The sequence below is a fragment of the Atractosteus spatula genome, chromosome 26, assembly GCF_055471065.1.
Source record: "Atractosteus spatula isolate fAtrSpa1 chromosome 26, fAtrSpa1.hap1, whole genome shotgun sequence".
In the NCBI taxonomy this organism is placed as follows: Eukaryota; Metazoa; Chordata; class Actinopteri; order Semionotiformes; family Lepisosteidae; genus Atractosteus; species Atractosteus spatula.
Window position 1 is genome coordinate 3,367,221 of NC_142731.1, and position 19,592 is coordinate 3,386,812.

At 37.6% G+C, this 19,592-nt stretch overlaps 1 protein-coding gene and 1 long non-coding RNA gene across 2 annotated transcripts in view; one reads left to right on the plus strand and one right to left on the minus strand.

The window, feature by feature from the left end:
• Positions 1-16,983, minus strand: part of asic2 (acid sensing ion channel subunit 2) — a 359,162-nt gene extending 342,179 nt beyond the window's left edge. The window contains exon 1 of the mRNA XM_088906387.1: positions 16,420-16,983. Coding sequence (XP_088762513.1) covers positions 16,420-16,983 — 564 coding nt within the window. The remainder of the gene's footprint in view (positions 1-16,419) is intronic.
• Positions 16,984-17,401: 418 nt separating this feature from the next.
• Positions 17,402-18,130, plus strand: LOC148814602 (uncharacterized). The gene is made up of 2 exons (XR_016086110.1): positions 17,402-17,754; positions 17,875-18,130. It is a non-coding gene; the product is annotated as an uncharacterized LOC148814602 (long non-coding RNA).
• Positions 18,131-19,592: the final 1,462 nt, after the last annotated feature.

The following is a 19,592-nucleotide window of genomic DNA, read 5'->3' on the forward strand; positions in this document are numbered from 1 at the left end:
TTTTCTTCTCTGCCACACTAGGGAGTATTAATAAATGTCACAGTGTCATTGTACTAAATACAATTTAGGTAACATTGTTTACCAATCTAAAAAACTACCTTTTCAGCTCATTTTGTAAAATTAGATATTTTCTTTTTCTGTTTTAAAAAATGGAGGGAGGGGTAAAATTGAGGTGATGTAAAAGATAATTTTGCAACAAAGTTGCAAGAAAAAGATAATATTTTAGTGAAAGTAAACAACAACAAAGTAACAAAAGCCGACACATACTGTGGCTCTGAAGAAGCCTCTAGAGCTGAAAAGTCTGAATGCTAAATGAATGGTGATGTATGATTTATGAAAGTTTTAACAGATTTATATAACTGCAAAATATTATAATTAAAATGGAAATGAGAGAGAGGGTATTCTGCTCTCTAGATCAGCTCAATCTATTACAATTTAATTGTTCAAATGTGGATAAATTAAATGTGCTTAGCCGGAGCACAAGTCTTCTCCACAAGAACATTATGAAGTGTTGTTTTTACAGTCCAGACAATCGAATTTAGCTTAGAAAAATGAACAAAATATGTGGCATAAATTCCATCCACAGTCCTTGATGTTTTCCTCCAGGTATTATTTTAAACATACAAACTAAGGACTCTCAGCTCAAAGGCTAAGGATGGTGCTTGTACTGTATCTAGGTATCTAACTCATAACTCTGAGTGCTGTCAGTATACATCTTTGGCCTAATTGGGTCATTTGAGCTGCAATGAATACCAACAATATCATTTAGAAATTGACCTGTCAGTTGAACCCTATAAGATGAAATAGAAATGTTTTTAGTATCTTTTGTATGTTTTTATATTATTATATTTTATGTGTTTTCTTTTTTTTTTTAGAGAATAGAGAATTTGTGTTTCACCATTGGCCACCTTGCATGTCAGACTGAAGGTTTTTCATGTTGGCAAGTGATGTTTGTGTGAAGCAAATACTTTGTTTCCTAAATTTGAAATTTGTACATTTGCATACAATATTTCATTCTGAGACTTGTAGATCTAATTTCTCAGACTGATGTAATTCTAAGGATTAGGAATAGTAAATAGATCCCTGCACATTATATAACAAAACCTGTCATCTTTGACCATTTTGTCAACTCACTTGTGGTTTCAGGTGCAAGGAATTGCATTTTCTTCAGAAACGTTTCATGGAGAAGTTGGTAATAATGATGGAAGTGCTAGTGTGGTTCAATTAATATTTTATTTTGTGGCACAATATATTCAGCTATAGGACTCCAGTAATCCACAATGCAGTCAAAGGCATAGTTTATATTCTGGACTAAAGTTCAGACTGAATTTCTTTCCTTGAAACATCAAACACTGGCTTTAATAGCTTATAGGTAATAACCTGTAAAAACATGCTAAAATTGTGTAGTTAGAGCTACTGTAATTTAAAAACTGTAATTAAAAAAATTATTGTAGCCACCCAAACTTTCCTTTTTCCTACAATTACAGTTTTAGTCTGCATGTTCAATCAACAAAAGACCGTCAAAATAAAATTCTCACACTTGCTATATTTTTTATTTACTTTTCAAATTATGTTACAATCAAAGCAAGGCTTTCAAAAAGACAGCTTAATATCACTTGTCTGCTGAAGCTTGAGGGCATTTTAATTGATGGCTACCACACAACCTCTCTAAGGAAATGCATAAGCTAGTAGAGAACTCACTGCATCACTAAAGCAATTGATTCTGCTAAATCACAAATGATTGTGTCAAGTCATGTGTCAGCAGGTCTTTTGTGTCATTGGTGTGGCAATGGAAAAAATAAAAAAGGTTAAGAGTCATTGTATTTAAGCTGATCCCTTGGTGTTCTCAAGTTATACAGTTTACCTTTTTTGTAAGAGATAATTTCAAAATACAGGTGTTATTTTATGTCATTCCACCTTCTGCTTCTGCAGTCTCTTGGAAAATTCCCTCAAGATGTTTTGGAATTTGAAATAAGACGTTTTTCAACCCAGTCACAAAATCATTCTCCCTGGTAATTGTCCATGTTTAGTACTTTAGTTCAACAGTTTTAAAGTACTGATACGAAGGATCCAGGATGGTATGACAATTTTTAACCAAGATTGTTAGAAATGCACAAGAGCAATCTGCTAGCGTCCCCTAGATCATATTGTGACTGGTAAGTAAAGCAAATCATAATCACAGATATTTCATTACAGCTCAATCTTAAAAGATTCCATCACTACTTCAGATGTGAGATGAGCAACTGAGTCACAGCCAATCCAGAAATCTCCTACTTCTAATCTTTTTCACTTGCAGTCGTAGTTGTGTTAAAACCAGAAAATCAATGACCCTCGCATTTCATCTAAAACATCTGGAGCGTATAATGGAATTTTACAACCCTTTATTTCACTACACAAAGAGTAATCTGGGGAAATTAAGGAACGTATCTTTCAGTGAAACACTAACAGAAGTGATGCAAAACTTTAAGTACTGCAGCCCAAAGGAACAAACAAAAATACGGAAAGTTCTTTTTTTTTCCTGCTTGGGTGGAAAAATAAAAATAATCAGATAAAAATGTACATTATTTTAAATGAACAGTCCAACAAACTTTACATACAATCAAGATTAATTCAATCACCTGAATTCGCTGACATGCAGTATATTATTATTTTCTAAATATTTGACCAGGAATGAACCCTACTGAAATTAAAATCATTTCCAAGGATGTCTGTAGGGAAATAGCATTGTACGTAGCAATAAATATTGCAAAGGAGCACCAGAGCATAACAAACTCAATAAACAAGAGGAAACCGTCCTCCCTATCTTTCTTCTCCAGCTCCTAATTAGCATTCTACGAAACTTATCAAGCTGTTCCTAAAAGTATCCAGGAGAATGCAATTCCATGGCATAGCTTGGCTTGGACGTTTCAAACAGCCAATTCTCCTTGTGTAAAACCATGCTTTTTATGCTTATTCTTATATACTTGTACCTGATTTCCATATTTTGCTTTCTCATCCTGGCTGCTGGTGGGATAATTTATTCTTAAGAGGAATTTCCACCCCCAGCTAAAACAGAAAAAAAACATTCCATACATCTTGTGATATGTGCAGATATACACTACTATAGCTCATAATGGCAAAAGAGATTGCTGAAAGATGTTCACTCATCTCCAGTTATGACATATAACATTGATTAAGTTCACTCTGGAAAGACACTTGGAAGCATTATGTAAATCACAATATATCAAACCTAAGGGACCCTGGAATCTTTGGATATTTATTCCTATTTAATCTCTTATTAATTCAGTCTTTAAAAGATTAAAAATACAGAACCTATAAAACTTTCTGAGGCCTAAAGAGAAGGGATACATTTGTCCAGTTAATTAAATAATTATACCAATTATTCAACAGAAAGTTCTTATGGACCAAATAGTAAATTATTGCTGTAGGGATGATGGGTTGCAGTAATGTATTTTTTAATTCCTTCACGAAACGTACCCTGCATTTGTAATTCTTTCCTGCCAGGTGGGCAGTCTGCCATGTAAACATCAAGTCCTTATACTAGAACAGTAGTTTTTAACCTGTGGTATGTGGGACAGTGGAAGAAAATAATGACTATAATACAGCAGTGATACATTGTTATTTGCAATGGCATTTGCTTGAAAAGCATCTTTTTCTGAATTTAAACAGATGATGTCAATTTGAACTGGCTATGATATAGTGACAGTAATAACAGATGGCTTTGTGTGAAAGCCCCCACCTTGGCTCAAACCCAGGGCCTGTGGTGTGACCTTGAGCCAAGATGCCTGTTAATTGGGAAAACCTGCAGAACCAGAGCACAGCTGGTCTGAATGAGTAATTGTCACTCAGTGGGAATAAGATTCCACATGAGGGAAAGGAGCTGTTAGGATAGGCTTTGCATGAAATTAGCCACACCTCTGGGCTACTTAAGAGGGAGGAAAAGTGTTTCAGTCTGTGTCTGGGTCCAAAGATGCAAGATTAGAGTTCCAGTGCTTGCTGCAGACAGCTTACCAATAGTGTTCATAAAACAAACTGGCTGCTTTGGGTCTGGGAAGAAAGAGTTGAATACAGAGAGGCGTCCCTGGCCAAACAGGATCAGCTAGCATAGTTAGTAAGCAAGATAGTTAGTAGTTGTTGGTGAAGATCTGGGGCTTGGTAAACAGTAAGAGCAAAAGTGTCAGTTGACACGGTTACCTTGGTGAACATTTTGTTTGGACAAAAGAATCAATCAAGATGACAACTAGAGTTGAATGTAGTGGGGGGGCAAAATGAGACAGAAGAGGACTGTGTAGTCTTCCCTCAGAGGGAACACCATGAAAGAGATAAGACCCTACAGACGATGGGAGAGAGACCGCCAGCTTAAAACAAAAAGCTAAGGATTGATTAACTTAAGGTGTGTGTGTAAGCACCACAGGTTGTCACAGTAAGTGATTAGTGAAGATTGGAAAATTTAGTGACTTTGGATTGGATGCTGCAGTGCTTGATGTTGAATGAAGACAGAGAGGAGTTACTGAGAAAATTCAGTGATTTTGATGAATATGTGTGCAAGGAGAGCCAAGCCTATACCAGGATCCGGTTAGGAGTTTGAATGAATGGGACCTTAATAAAAGAAACCACCTAAAACTGAGAAAAACTAAAGTGGTATGCTGGCAGTCATGGATTGTCCTGGTTTTTTTCATATTCATTTTATATTGCATCTTATTGCTTGTTGCTAGCCACAGCTCTCGCTCAATTTGAAATCAGGGACTTTTCTTTTTTCCTCAAAGTCATACTACAGTAATTGGGCTGTACACTACAGAACACATTTTTATATAAAGGAATGAAATGCCCAAGGTCAAGTTTCTGATGAAACTCCACTGTAATGTTGTTCTTGAATATAGGATTAAGACACTTTGATCATATAAATGGTTACAACATTGGAAGATTTTCAGTGTTAAGATGAGGTTTTAAAATACCACTTGATACCCTGTCTCAGAGGTTACATCACCTTCTAGCACCGCAATGAAGCAAACATGTTTTCTAACATATTTAAATATTCCTAAGAAATGCTGAAGCTTATAACTGTGGACCTATTTGAACTCAGTTCTGACTAACTGGGAGAGAATTTAATTCACTTACCAACCTAATTAGTTTAAAAGGTATGAGCACAGTATTTTCTGTACTATGGGATTTTACTGGAATGTTATAATAGATAGCAGACCTATTAGCTCCCCACAATGAATTCTAAGGAAGCAATAAAACACAGAGACCTATTGACAGAATCCACCCACCTCAATTAGGTTTCTGTTTTAGTAAAACAACACCCAGTTTAATAAAACTGCAAGCAAGCAATAGTCTAGCAATAGAGGCCTTACAGTAATCAGCATCACAAATCATAGTGCCAGTTTCTTTAATGTCACATGCCAGTTATTAGGTAATCCTGCTGTACATACAGTACTGTCAAGAAGGAACCTCTTCTGAAAGAGCCATTGTCACTGTATAATCTTAATCCTAATTTTAATATATAATATAATGTCATTCACTATCAAGCATCTGAAGATTCCACCACACATTAGGGAATTTGCTAAACCTATCTATAGGATATGATAAAGCCAATACATTATAATGTTAATATACATTAAATACACACCCTGTACATTTTTAACATGTATGGAGCTTTATAATATATATAGCTCTATATACAGTATGAAAATATACTTCTGAAGTATATGAAGTATGAATACCTTCTAATCATATCTTATCACAGTCAGAAACTGGAGAGTGTTGTCAAGGAAATTGAATACCAGTCTTCAAAAGCCTAGGGCCCTGGGCCAAGAGAAGCGTAAAAGACAAGCTGTGCCCTTAATATCAAACATGATATCAAGCATCTGAAGAATGGAAGGGTACCACAGCAGAGATCACAGCATATCAATTTATATACAGTATAAACAGAAGAATGATATCAAATAGTTGCTCTTTACCTATTGTGTAGATCATTTTCTAAACCTACACACAATACTCACAACTTATCTTTGTGGAAACAAAGAAGCAGGATATGGAAGCAGATTTAGCATCATGGACCACCTTTCGGAAGTAAGATGAACTAATTAAAACATTTGTTTCCGAAACTCCATAGAAACTGTATTGTGTTCCTTATGATAAAGCCATTGATGCTGTGTAATTTCTGTTTCGTAACCAATCCACTGAGAAAATCTACAGTAATTTAATAAACTCAATTTTTATGAAACTGTAATAAAGAATGAGAAAATCAGCTCTGAGCTACATGTCCACTAAGGTGATAAAACACCTTCAAAATTTTACAATCATTTTGTAAGAGGTTTTCAAGACAATAGATTAGGAAGAAAAAGGACTGAAAATTAATGAAGCCTGATTAAATTACCTTCAACTCATGACAGCATCATTATATTTGTGCAAAACCCTGAACAATTCAATTGGAAGAACCGCATGAATCAATGAATATCCGAATAAATCTGGTACAAAAGTCTTGTTCCAGATTTCAAATGAATTCCATTAATTCTAAATAGCAATCTGGAATCTTTATTACTGCAATAACTGACATTTTGGCAAACAATGATTCTTCCCAAGTGTCATCTTGGCACCAAAACTATATTTTATAAATGTATACAGGACCAGAAATGGTTAATTGATTGAAAGCCTTTTTCTCCAAGGGCAGGTTGATCTGTGTGGTCCAGATGTTGCAGTTTTAGCCTGTGTCATGTCACTAGCTGACTAGTGTATCACAATTAGCACATTTCTCCTGGAGGTGTTGGGAGAGCCCATTTAAAGACTCTAGGCAAACCATGAAGTCATTTTCTCTGGCAACTACTATTACCATTAGAGCAACACATTATTGTGGTTGATGGGACTGCAGGCTCTCATCTTAAACCTCGTATTTAATGCGATTACACAACTATTTCATTTTGTATGTGCTTTCTTTTGTGTAAACTGTATTCAATGACTGTTCTTATAGACTTGACGTGACTGTAAATTTCAATGTTAGATTCTAGGCACTTCAGATAAAGGAAACCAACTCCGGTAACTCAATCAGTCAGAGTTCAAAACCAAAAAAAGCCAACATAGCCTGTTAAACATGACTATGGAGAGGAAAAGCATCAGGAGAAAGCCTCCGGTAGTCTTTGTGTTTATCCTCCTGTCCACCTGCATGGCTCACCACAGCCAAATCTCCTGTATGGCCAAGAGAACTACTCACATCCCCTAAAACCTTCACCATAAAGATGTAACTTTGTAACTTTAAGTTTGGTAAATTAGTATTTTGGGAGCTTGGCTGTGTCCCCCAAATCCGGGAATCTGAGTTATGCAGTAAGACTTTGAGAGCAGCCACAGGGATTTAGCTGCTCTAGTGTGCCCTGAGTTTGATGTTCATGCCCAACTGATAAAATAACTATCAAGATCATGACCAACATCAGGATCTTGAACCATGTCAATGGGACAGCTATACAGAGTGATTTGATAGGCTTTCTACTTTATCTGTATACAGTTCATTCTTAATGTTCTTTTTTTGTGCATTTCTTTTGTTCTGGATCCACTTTGCCTGTTTACATTGTCATGTTTTCTGCCCTCTTTAAGTGTGTTGTTTGTACCCCTGGGAGGGTTTCTTTTTTTTTTAAATTGTTAATTTTTTCAAACTAGTAGTTTAACAATGCAGATCTGAATTCACAAATTGTATTACAATGATCCTTGATTGCTCATTAGTTTGTATTGTCTGTCTTTAAATGGCACATGCTAATAAACATAATAATAGAAGTAATAGGATAGGTAATAGAAATGCCTTTCTGTTTCCTATCGCCATGTCCATTTAAAGGTATTAGAAACTCTCTTGATGGGTTTAAATGTCTTATGAGTCCTTTCATTTCAAAAGCAGTGTGTGGTGTAGGCAAGGACTATACATTTGTTGTAATACTTTATTGATCAAAAAGTTATTTATATCAGAGGGTGTACACCAGCTTTATTTACGGACTGGAGCCACACCTCTCCATGACTATATCACAATAATATCCCTAGCCCAAAACACAAATCACTCCCACCCCATCTTAATCCTTGGGCTGTATTCCCAACTGTAATGGTATCAGGATCACTCTTGCATTCACACATGTCATAACTGGATTAGCGCTGGTTGAGGGCATGGCATACCCCTCAGTGACATCACAGCAAACTTTTAGGTGCCAAAACAGTTGCAGAACTCTGTTTCACTGGGGTCCAAGAGAGCCCTGACAGACCCTGCCTCTGGGGGCACTCTTCAAACCATATGCCACTGCCTGATGTAGATGGTAAGCAGTAAACAACCCGGCTTGAGCTCAAAACATATGGACATCTACCTATTCTTGGAATGAGCAGTTCTCCTAGTTCCCCTGTATATTGAGTATACAATAAGATTATATATTTTTAACAAATTAGTCCATATTTTCTTTCTAGTCAGCTCAGACGTGTTGTGTGAGTTACTGTGTCTATGAGCCCTCAGTACCAGTTTAACGAAACATGAATCTTGCACAGGGTGTTTGATTATACAAATGTCCTGGTTAATACTGTTTCATCTGAAAATGGTGTCTGTGCTGTGTTGATTATTAACATTAATTTTGTTTCCAGCTGTCATGAATCTTAAAGAGGTAGAATTAAAAAGTTGTTTGTCCTTTCATTGTTCCTGTTCATGTGTTCGTATTCACATTCTGATATTGACATGTGGATGGACGATCTATATGTCTACTAATGGGCATGCCCATATTAAACAAGCATCCATTCAAATATCAAAGCTTAAGCAGTGTGGTATTCCTTGAACAATATGGCTTTATTACAGTACAGTTGCTCATTATTTTGTCATGAAGAAAACATTTGCTCATTTGCTGGATAAGTGGATAAGTTATGGAATGCTGTGAAAGCAAAGAAAATGCGTAACTGAAAATAAAATTCCTGCATACAGTGGTAAAATTTCGAACAAGCCTGTAAAAGTGTTAAGGCACAATAAACAGCTTGCAATGGTAAGTTTATATAAGAAGCATATGTTGCCCAGATTGTTTTCATGTATTCATGAAACTTTTCCCTCTTTTCTTGGCCGTTTGGATGGATTTGAAATCTGGCTTATGTCCTAGGAATCAAATCAGTGTCTTTATATCCCTACAATGGGGGAGTTGTAAGAAATAACCTAAAATGATTCTTTCAATGAAAAATTGAAAATTGAACAAAAAATAACTACCCTACTTTTTTAATCAGCACTGTGTGTTTCTGAAGTTACTCCATACCGATGCAAATCAAACTCCACTATGGAATTCTAAAAAAGTGACACTCATTACTAAGCGTTCAGTTCTGCATATCACTACATTAAAGGGACTTACTAATATATAAAAAAGACACAGACGTGGAAGTAATTAACCCGTTAAACTCCAAGCCAAAGCTTAATAGCTGTTGGTCACTTTCATGTTTCTGTATGTCTATGTATAGAAAAATCAACATTTGACTAGTCTTGTCTAGGAAGAGCAAAACTGGAACAAACAATTGTGTCTTCACACAGTTGTTAACAGTCTCCCTTTTCAAACTACAACACATCTGTTAATTCAGCATTTGGGAGCATAAAGAATAAAAAGAAGATTCTCTTGTCCAATTTTGATAGATATGATACCCAATATTAGAATATTTAGGTATCCAATCACAAGTGCTTGTTGACCTATAATCAAATTTTCATTGCCTGAAGAGTAAAAGATGAAGTTTAGGACAGAACAGCAACTACAGAGAGACTCCCATTGCAGACACATTCCATATGGATTTGGGGTTTGCTAAAAACATTGAACTTTTTTATTTAAATGCAAAGTGTTACATCTCCCATAAACACGTGGTACAGCAACCTGTCCCTAATGTCAACCATGGAAATGGAGGCATTATATTTCTGCACTGCTTCTCAACAGTAGTTTGTCAAGACTGAGACAATATGGATGAAGAAAAGTACAGGGCACTTAGTACAAATCTTAAAGGAAAACCTGCTTCAGTCTGCAAAAGACCTAAAACTGGAATAAAACTTCACCTTTCAGCAGGGCAATGACCCAAAGGCCAAAGCTGCAGTAGAGTGCCTTAACAAGAAGAAAGTGAATATCCTTGAGTGGCCTAGAGTCCTGAGTTGAATCTGATAATCTGTGACAAGACTTAAAAGTTGCTGTTAACAATTGTCAACCAGCTTGACAGAACTTGGTCATGTTTTCAAAGAAAAACATTTAAAATAGTAGCATCCTATTGTGCAAAGGTGGTAGAAACAGATACTGTCACACCCTCTACAGCTAGAGGGCGCTCCTACTCTATCCTGTTCCTAGTTTCCCTGTGCTTTGCCTGTCCTTCCGGTGTGTCTTTGTGTGGGGCTATATATTTCCGGGTCACCCTTTCCTCCTCCCTCAGCATTGAGGGTTCGGATGTCTTGAGACCCGTCTACCACTAGGTCGTCTCCTCCACGGGGCATAGGTTTCTACCTGACTTCATCTGACCTGCTGAGCCCGGGCTAACCCCGTTTTGCCACTACACGTAGGGTCTTTTTTGCTCTCCTGGCCATTCCATGGCATGCATGGAAAATGGAGATTTTCTCTCCATTTATGAATAATTCAGACAATTATGCAGGTAACAGTCTAAGAAGTGAATATTATGATTTCTGACCATTAAAGAATAAAAGTAATTCAAGAACACATTTTATTATACAGTATACAGATATTCTGATCAATATCTTACAATCTTGCAATTGCCATTTTCAGAACAAAACTTTTCCAACTCAATAGCTGAAGTCAAGGTTATGATGTATTGGATCTTTGTGTTTCTTAAAAACAACCAGACAAATAGATTTCTAGTTCAATGTTCTTTGTGCCAGGGAGAGTTTTTATATCTTTGGGCATTTGGCACTGAGCTTTACTATGAATCACACATGAAGTATCTCATTCAGTGAATGAAAACACAATAAAAAGCAAGAAAATAATAATAATATGTTTATAAATCTCTGTACAAATACTATATCAATGAACACTTCAGGATATCTTAAACGTGTAAAGTGTGTATTGGAAGCATTTTAACAGTAGCCTGTGAATTGAAGAGATCAGGGCAGTGAGTGGAATATATAAATTCCTGTCCCTGCCTTGTGTAACAAAGTCACCCAACATGAATTTGCAAGAAATTTGAATGACTGAGATTTGATAACCCTGCAGCATAGCTGAAGGAATTCCAAAAAAACACCTGAGAAAGAAGAATGAGTACACTTGAGCTGTAACACTGAAAATTGGAAGAGGGAGAAAACGGCTCTTTCAGAGTCTTGCCTGTATCCTTCAGTCAAATTAAGTTACTGGGCACCACATTCCTTGTTTCATTTGCTTCAAAATATTTCTGATTAAAATTGGATTCTCCAAGGAATCTTGAAACTATCATGACAATGATTGGGATTCAATGGCAGCATGTTGCAAAAAGATGCCAAAGTCTAAGACATATAGTAAAATGTTACTCTAATATTACATGCAAGAGAATATAAAGTATATCATTGTTAATTACAGAGGCAGCAGAGCAGGTAGCACAAAACCCAGAAGAGGCTCCAAACCTCAATAGCCTCCAGATTTATGATTTTTTTGAGGAACTGTAAATTAAAATTGTTTTCTGTGCATCATCAAACACTGACGTTCACCAAAAACCAGGTGTACATCCATATTTATTCAACATTCCTGAAGATTTAAAATATATCAATATCTTAAATGAAACGTGCTTCAATTTCTAAATACACAAAGATGAGTATTTTTTACAAGCGGTCCCCAGACCATCTTGGCTACCAGTCCATAAGGAAAAATAGCTCCATGTTCTCAGTGCCACATTGCAGTGCATGGGTGCTACAATATACTGTATAACTTTGAAACATTCCCACGTGACCTGTACAAGTATCCTTTTCTTCTGTACTTTAGCTCCTTTTTCTGTTTCAAAGTCAGCCAGGGACCCAAAGAGAAAAAAAAAAAATTAATCCTGAATTGCAGAATTTCAGAAATCACTAGTTTTAATGTGACAAATGTACAAAGAAAATGCTAAATTAAATATTGGTATTACCACAGTTGTTCAAATAAGACAACTACATCAAGTGAGCTTTTATCAGGCTGTTCAAGTAGGAGATTCCTGGACAAAATGTACTCAAGAAGCAGGAAATTAATGTATTTAATTTAATTTAAGATCAGTGCTTTACCTGTGCAAAGTAAGGTAACAGGCTTATAAGAGAATGCTGCTCGTAAAAATCGTAAATGGATTGCACAGCTGTGCTAAAGGTAATATCTTTTCTTTTTTTATTAATTTTATTTTGTAAACAATGTGCTTATGTGAACTGCTCTCTCCAAGTTCACATTTAGAAAACCTTGAGTTAGGCCTAAAGCATTAAAATGTTTAGAAATGAGAAAAGTCTGTCTACATCAATCCCACCTAAAAACAAACAAACCTTTGCAACATTGCATAAAACATGCTGCCAGTTACATCCTCAAATATCCAGATGGGGCATTTTAAGTTATTATGGATGAAAATGTACCCAAATTCTCCCTAATGATTAAATTGCCCTGACACAAAACTCCCTGTTTGTATGCATTCTCCTTCAAAGTTCTGAATGACTTTCTACACATTTGACAGTCGTGTGTCTGAAGTCCCAGAAAAGAATGCAAAAAGTAGTACTCTATTGCCTGGGGTGTTGAAATTCCCTTTGTATTTTTTCAACTTATATGAGCATGAAAGCAAGAGAACAGAATTTATGGGTCATATGTCTGAGCTGCATGTCTCAGGAATGGAAGAGATGCTCTCTGGTGCACCATAATCAAATTGAGTTCTGCTCCCTCGGGCAGTGATACTCAGTGTGTGGGCTGGAATTAGGATAACAGACCCAAATACAAGGTGACTCACCAACCCATTGTACATGCTACCCTCCATTCCAAATAAATCCATATTATCATAATGCAGTCTCTAAAATATTTATCTGGAAGGAATGTGTATGGGCTATAAAGTGAAGTGCATATCTCTGTCTTACTTTCAAGCTTCATTGCACAGCATTTGCAGCTGGCTTTGTTTTGTGATACACAGCACAGAGATGCAGTACATTTCATGTATATTTTATGTGCATATATACAGAGCTAAAAATATAGTATACAATGTACAGTATACAGTGTATATTTATGTGAATGTCTATGTTCATACACATTTATAAAAAGACACATACCTGTATATATCCTATATGTTAGTTCTTTTAATATAAATGAATTTTAACAGGACATTTTGCATAAATGCTCAAATTATCTAAGCAATCAAGACTTATGTACTTCTGTCATCATTTACATCCTTAAACTGAAGCAAACAAAAGTAGGCAGGCATGAGTAAAAGTATGTGAGCGTATTGATTTAGCACATTAGCACAGCTAATGAGTCCATAGCTATTAAAAATTGCAAATTTGTTTAAGTTTAAACACATCCTTTTGAAGAACATGAGGGAATGGAAGACAACCGAAAAAGAAGAATTATTACTGGACCATTGCTTTGAAGAGTGCAGGAATTGTGCGTGAATGATGGATATCAGTTTTTCAGGCTTACACAGCAGTGTGGAAATTAATTTGTTCTCCACTTGTTTCTGCCATTGGACCCACTATGTGCAGGAAACCAAACGTTAAATCCTGAAAAACTCTCGAAGCACAAAAAGGAGGCCAGCCTCCTTGGGTTTAATTCAATACATCTCCCCAAAGTCAGGCTGTTTAGGTTCATGGATGTCTCTAAATTGTCCCTGTATGTATTTACCTACCCTATACTGATATCCCTTTCTGGCCTTAGTCTCTTCAGTAGTTCTTGTGTTGCCAAAAATCATTGACAGGATTTTGTGGCTTTCTGAGAATAGATAGATGAGGGAATTATAGAATGTATACCCCTAGTTCTTCTCTATATCTCTCTGCAGTTTCCTTTCCTAGCTCATTGTCCATTACATTTTGTTTTGAGCGTGTGTGAAAGCTCAAAATCAGATCAAGAACATTTTACATTGAACTTGAAGGCTTATTATGCTAAGACACTCTGTACCTTTGGCAACATCATTAATAAATATTAATCAGATCCAAACTATTACAGATTTAAGAAAAGAGGACAGGAAGTCTGTCTGATATTTTAAAACATTTTTAAAAGCAATACAGCAGATGCTAAATCTACAAAACTATTTTCTGAACTTTTGTACTATTCTTACCCTAGACATGTAAAATATAATATTTGCTCATAGGAGTATTTAATTATCATGGTGATTTTGGTATTTTAACTGTTTAATTCCTTAAATGTTCTTTAGGGTCTGTGATCTATGGTACTGATTAGAGAGAAAATATGATACCTGTGTATTTCTGGGTATGACTGTATGATTCATAATAATATCTGAAGTAATCAAAGTAATTAATATCAATATATTTTTATTTTCCTTTAGTGATATATTCAAACATTTTTGTTTCTAAAGTACCAGCTAATGAAGAGTTGCATTATACATCACAAAATTCAAGTGATTCTGTCAGTACCACTTGTGTCCACTGTCCACTTCCATCATCCCCCAGCTGAGTAGTACATTCTACATTCTAAACCATGAAAATATCATTCCAATTTTTACTCCACAGAGCAGGTTCTTTTGGTGGAACGGAAGGGGTCTAATTTATTTGGAAAATGGACTTTGGGACCTAGAGAATGGATGAATTATTAACTACAAACAGCCACAACCAGACTGTATCAATGAAGGTCTAATTACTTGCAAAATGCAACAGGTTTATGTTATTATGAACTTTGAGGACTGAGAAAGTAAATTAAAAATGTCCCCCAAAACTACACAAAATAGTCCTGCAGATCATTTGATCTGATTTACTTCTATCAAATTAGTTTTTAGCTCTGTACAGATGCTAATACTGTACAACTCCAAAATGATGAATGCATTAAGAATGGGGCTTTAGCATGTGTGCGTTGCTGTCTTACTGTGCTGTGCCTTTGCCCCAGGAGGTTATGCCAACTCAAAAGTGCTGCACAGAAGAATGCAAGGACTGTCCGCTTTCAAAATCAAAGGGATGTTCTGTTCTCTCTTTCCTTCTCCTTTGGTAGTGTCACCTGCCCACCTTATATTCTCCTTATATTTCAAAATATCACCCTTTAGCTGTTTGTGTACATGTCCCTGTATTCACAGAAACAAAAAAAGTGCTCGTTTCCATGCAGTAAAACATTATCCTTCTGTGATTTGGTCTCTTTGCATTATATTACAGCCAGTACATTATACCATATCTGCATAACATGGGATTGAAATAACCTTCATTATAAATATAACACAACACACTCTTTTTAGGTAACTGTCTTGCTGAAAGTGGCTTTCCCTAAAATATGCTACATTTGCATCCACTATGCATGTAATCCAGTCCATATGTGTGCTACATTTTATCACAGTATCCATCTCTAATTGTCCTCTCATGTATTTATCATTCAGAATCTCCATCTGCTGCACATGTGAGCTTACACTCCTGTCTCAGACCTGTTAAGGAGGGAAGATATTCAATTGTATCCCACCAGTCAGAGAGTGGCTGTGTGCCTTTGGTAATGTGAGATCATTACCAGTCATAGGACAATGATTTTTCACATTCTTTCATAGCAAAGACAGGGTTATGTCTCTGGATAGAACTTGTGGAAAAGGTGAAAAGCTCAGGGCAAGAAAGGAGAATGTTAGTACTGTACTGTCATTACTGTACTATGCTCTTCTTGTGTTAGAAAATACCCAAAGCACAAAACAATGATATTTGCCCACTGTGATTAAAGGGAACATTAGAATACAGATACCAAAGCTTTTGTTGTGAGTCTTTTCAGGTTTCATGCGTCCATGTTCCTGGGACTTTCATCTCCAGACAGGATGACACATTTCTAGCTTCTTTGTCTCCATGGTCTGGGGTCCTATTGAACAGGAGGTGTTTGGACTTTGCTTAAAGAAGCTTTCTTCCTGCCTTCAGGTTTTTATTCAAACCTGCTAGCTACACTTCTTTTGCTCTAGACTTAAGCAAGGGAGAAGAAGGATATTCAGGTAGGGGGGGACACCCATGTGATTTGAGTTTCATTCTTGCATGATCTTACAGGTCACTTGGCCAGAAAAGGCCAATGAAACCTTTATTCCAGTGCCTAGAAAGTACCTTAAGAGACAATGAGAGGCCGTAGGTTGTGGATCATACAGTACATATTTTCCATGAAGTGTTCCATTTCAAGCAAGGATTCAAATACGACATCAAAACTGGCAACAAAGATCTTATTCAAGTAAAACAGACAGCTAGAATTATGCTAAATCTGAACATATTCAAAAACAGCTCTCTTGTAAAACCTCTCCTGGAAACATACTGATACTGGCCATGAGCACAAAGCAAAACCTCGGATGGAGACGGAGGAAAGGACTCACCATTTTGAAGTCTTGGTGGCTGCATTCCTGGCCTCTGTACTTGCAGTAAAGCATCATGTCTTTCAGGTCATGGCCTACTCGTTCTGTAAACTCCCGCATGCTGAAGGGCTTGGGTTTGTAGTAGGTGAAGTTTGCCTTCTCCATCAGCATGGCCAAGACCTCAGGCTCAGCCAAGTGGGGGTCAGGGATCCTCAAGTGGACGTCCAGCAAGGACAGCAGCTCCCCGGCGTGGTATAAGTCATTCCGGGTCAGCTTGCTGAAGCGGTATTGGTTGAGGTTGCAGACAGTCACAACAGGGAAGATGAGGCTGTTAGAAACCACTTCATCAACTTTGGTGACATGGGGGTAGGAGAAGAAGTAGGCCACTCGCTCGGCACTCTCCACCGCTAGGAGACCCAAAGACGCCAAGAAGGCCAGCGTCCACAGGAAGCGCCGTAGCGTCAGGGGTCCATAGACAAATATGTAGCGGATACCATGAAAGGTAGAGGTGTGAGCAAAGATCTGCAGGCCAGAAGGCTGGAAGCTCCCCACACTGCCCTCACTCGGGTTCTCCTTCAGATCCATTCCTCCAACTTTGTCTGGTAATCCAAATAATAATCCTTTTGGAGAAAGAAAGAAAGAAAGAGAACAAAAAAAAAAAGACTGGACCAAAAAAGGAAATGACAGCTACGACTCCAGGCTTCTTTTCCTTCCTGGGTGCTCCCCCCCCCCCCAAACCGCCTCCTTGAGCTTGGACCCAGACAGCTTGATGCTCTCAATAGCTCTCTTCCTGCCCGTAGATATTTACTCAAGACTCCTGGCTACAACTCTTTTGCTCTTGACTTCAGTGCTGTGAAGCAAAGGAGGCAGACAGATATTCTGTGGGGGGGGGGGGGAGGGGAGGCACTAAGGTGAGTTCAGTGTGGGAGGGAAAGAAAAAAAATAGCCAATGAATGAAGATGCTTCTGTTTTTTTCAACCCCCCCTCATCCTCTCTCTGTCTCACAGAAGACAAATTCAAGCACAATCTATCTGACTAGCGAGATGACACAACGCTTTTGTGTGGGACTGGAGCCCCTCAGCCAATCTTAACTAGTGCATATCTCCTCTCGCTCGGTGGTGATCCACAGGGAATGCCTGCTTTCCCTGAACCTGGTTTATTAAAGAGAGCTGAAATGAAGCAGTAAGGGAGAGAAGCACACAAACGCACACTGAGAGAGAGGGAGAGTGAGAGCACAAGTGCGTGAGGGAGAGAGAGGGGGAGAGCAGGAGCCTTCACACTCTGATGTTGTGTGAGGACGTGCTTTTATTTCATTTGACTCTCCTTTTCATCTCCCAGCTGGAGAAGTGAAGACTGGTAAGGCTGAGATTTGTGCTTTGCCCTTTTTTTTCTGCTGGTAGCTGTTGTTGTTTCTGCTGGTAGCTATTCCTTCACTGGCCTCCCATCTCTCCACAGTATTTTTGCTTTCCTTCTCAGACCACGGCTGACAGAATGAGGATTGATGCAGGGAAATGAAAAGAAAAAAAAAGGAAAAATCAGAGCACCACTGAAGCATGAGAAGAAGAAAAAAATTAGGAACAGAAGCTGCTGAAGGCTGGGAGAAACTACGAATCACCACATCAGCGATGATGACTCCCAGAGTGATGCCACAGCCTCTGGGCAATGATAGCACTCTGATGTCAGCAGTTTTAACCAAAAAAAAAGTAATAAAAATGAAACAAGGAAGGAAAAATGCCTTCTTTAGGGTCTTTTTTTAAACTGTTGTTTTTGAAGGGATCTAAAAGGACTATAACAGATGAAAGAAAAGCCTGGTCAGGACTTGGTGCTCAAAAGCATTGATGGGAATAAGCATTCAGTTGATTTTGCTGCATCTGGCGCTTGCCTTACGGTAGGCTTAGTCTTAGTCCATGAGGGGATCCTGAAAAACACGGAGGAAGATTCCAGCAGAGTGTGTTCTGAGGAGTTTAAGGTTGAGAGACAGAGTGAAGGAAATTCAGTGTGTGTGAGTGTGTGCGTGAGAGAGAGAGAGGGGTGGTCAGTGCTCGACAGATAGGGGGGGGTACATGAATATATTTAAATGTGAAATGTAAATGCCCTGTCAAAATGGGTCGTTTTTCAACAAAAAGGACTAATTGCGCCTGCCTCTTAGGCTGCTTTTGTCTATGTAAAAGCTCCTGGAATCAATTATCATGCGTGCCACTCACTTTACACATTGGCTTCCCCTCGCACATTAGCCCCTGACAAAACCTGCAAAATTGCCTCACAGTAAAATCCTGTAAGCCTATACAACTGACTTTACCCTGGTTTATTTAGCTTAATGAAATTTTAAAATTACCTACAAAAATGGCTATTTTGTTCTTGAGCATAAGCAACAGTTGCACAATGTCAATGCTGTATATAAGAAAGAGCATTTAGACATTTTTTCAGTTCTGAACTTCTACTGTATCTTTAGCTCTGCTTATCCAACATAAAATCATTGCATACGATGGCATAAATGTGTCTTTTGTTACTTACCTGCCACATTCCAAATATTTTTTTCCATCTATTTTTTGTGCAATTTAGTGATATCTTAACTGATGAGGATCACTGTGAAAGTTAGAATCAAGACAAATTTCCACAGGAAAATGTATGGACAATAAATGATCTATCACCAGGCAGTGTGTCATTAGAACCACTACGCATTAGCTTGCTCTCTGACAGTACAGGACAGAGGAGGGATGATGCCAAGAATAAAATTGATAAGTGCAAGATAGATGTCTTCTCCTGCACACCACATGATAAGCTGATCACAGGGGTAGACTGTATGTGTCAGGGCAGAAAACTGAATTAAATCTGAATTACAGCAGAGGGACAGTGTGGAGCTGATTGATTTTGTTACATGGCTATATTGTTGTTAACACCCATGCTGTCATAAAAGAGTCATTGAATCTTTAGACCTGCCCCTCACTCCCAGCCCCATCACCTCACTGGGATATTGATTCAGAAACGTCTGAACAAAATGGAAAAGTACCATCTTCTTCATCTTCTGATCCACCGGCATCAAATCCAGCAGCATCTCAATATTCCTTACAGGCCTCCCATCAATAATGATATAAGCCAAGCCGAACTTGGTTAGCCATGATGACATCAGGTTGTATATTGTTTTTTGAATTCCAGCATCAGCAAACACTTTTGTATCATCGATTTCAGAAACT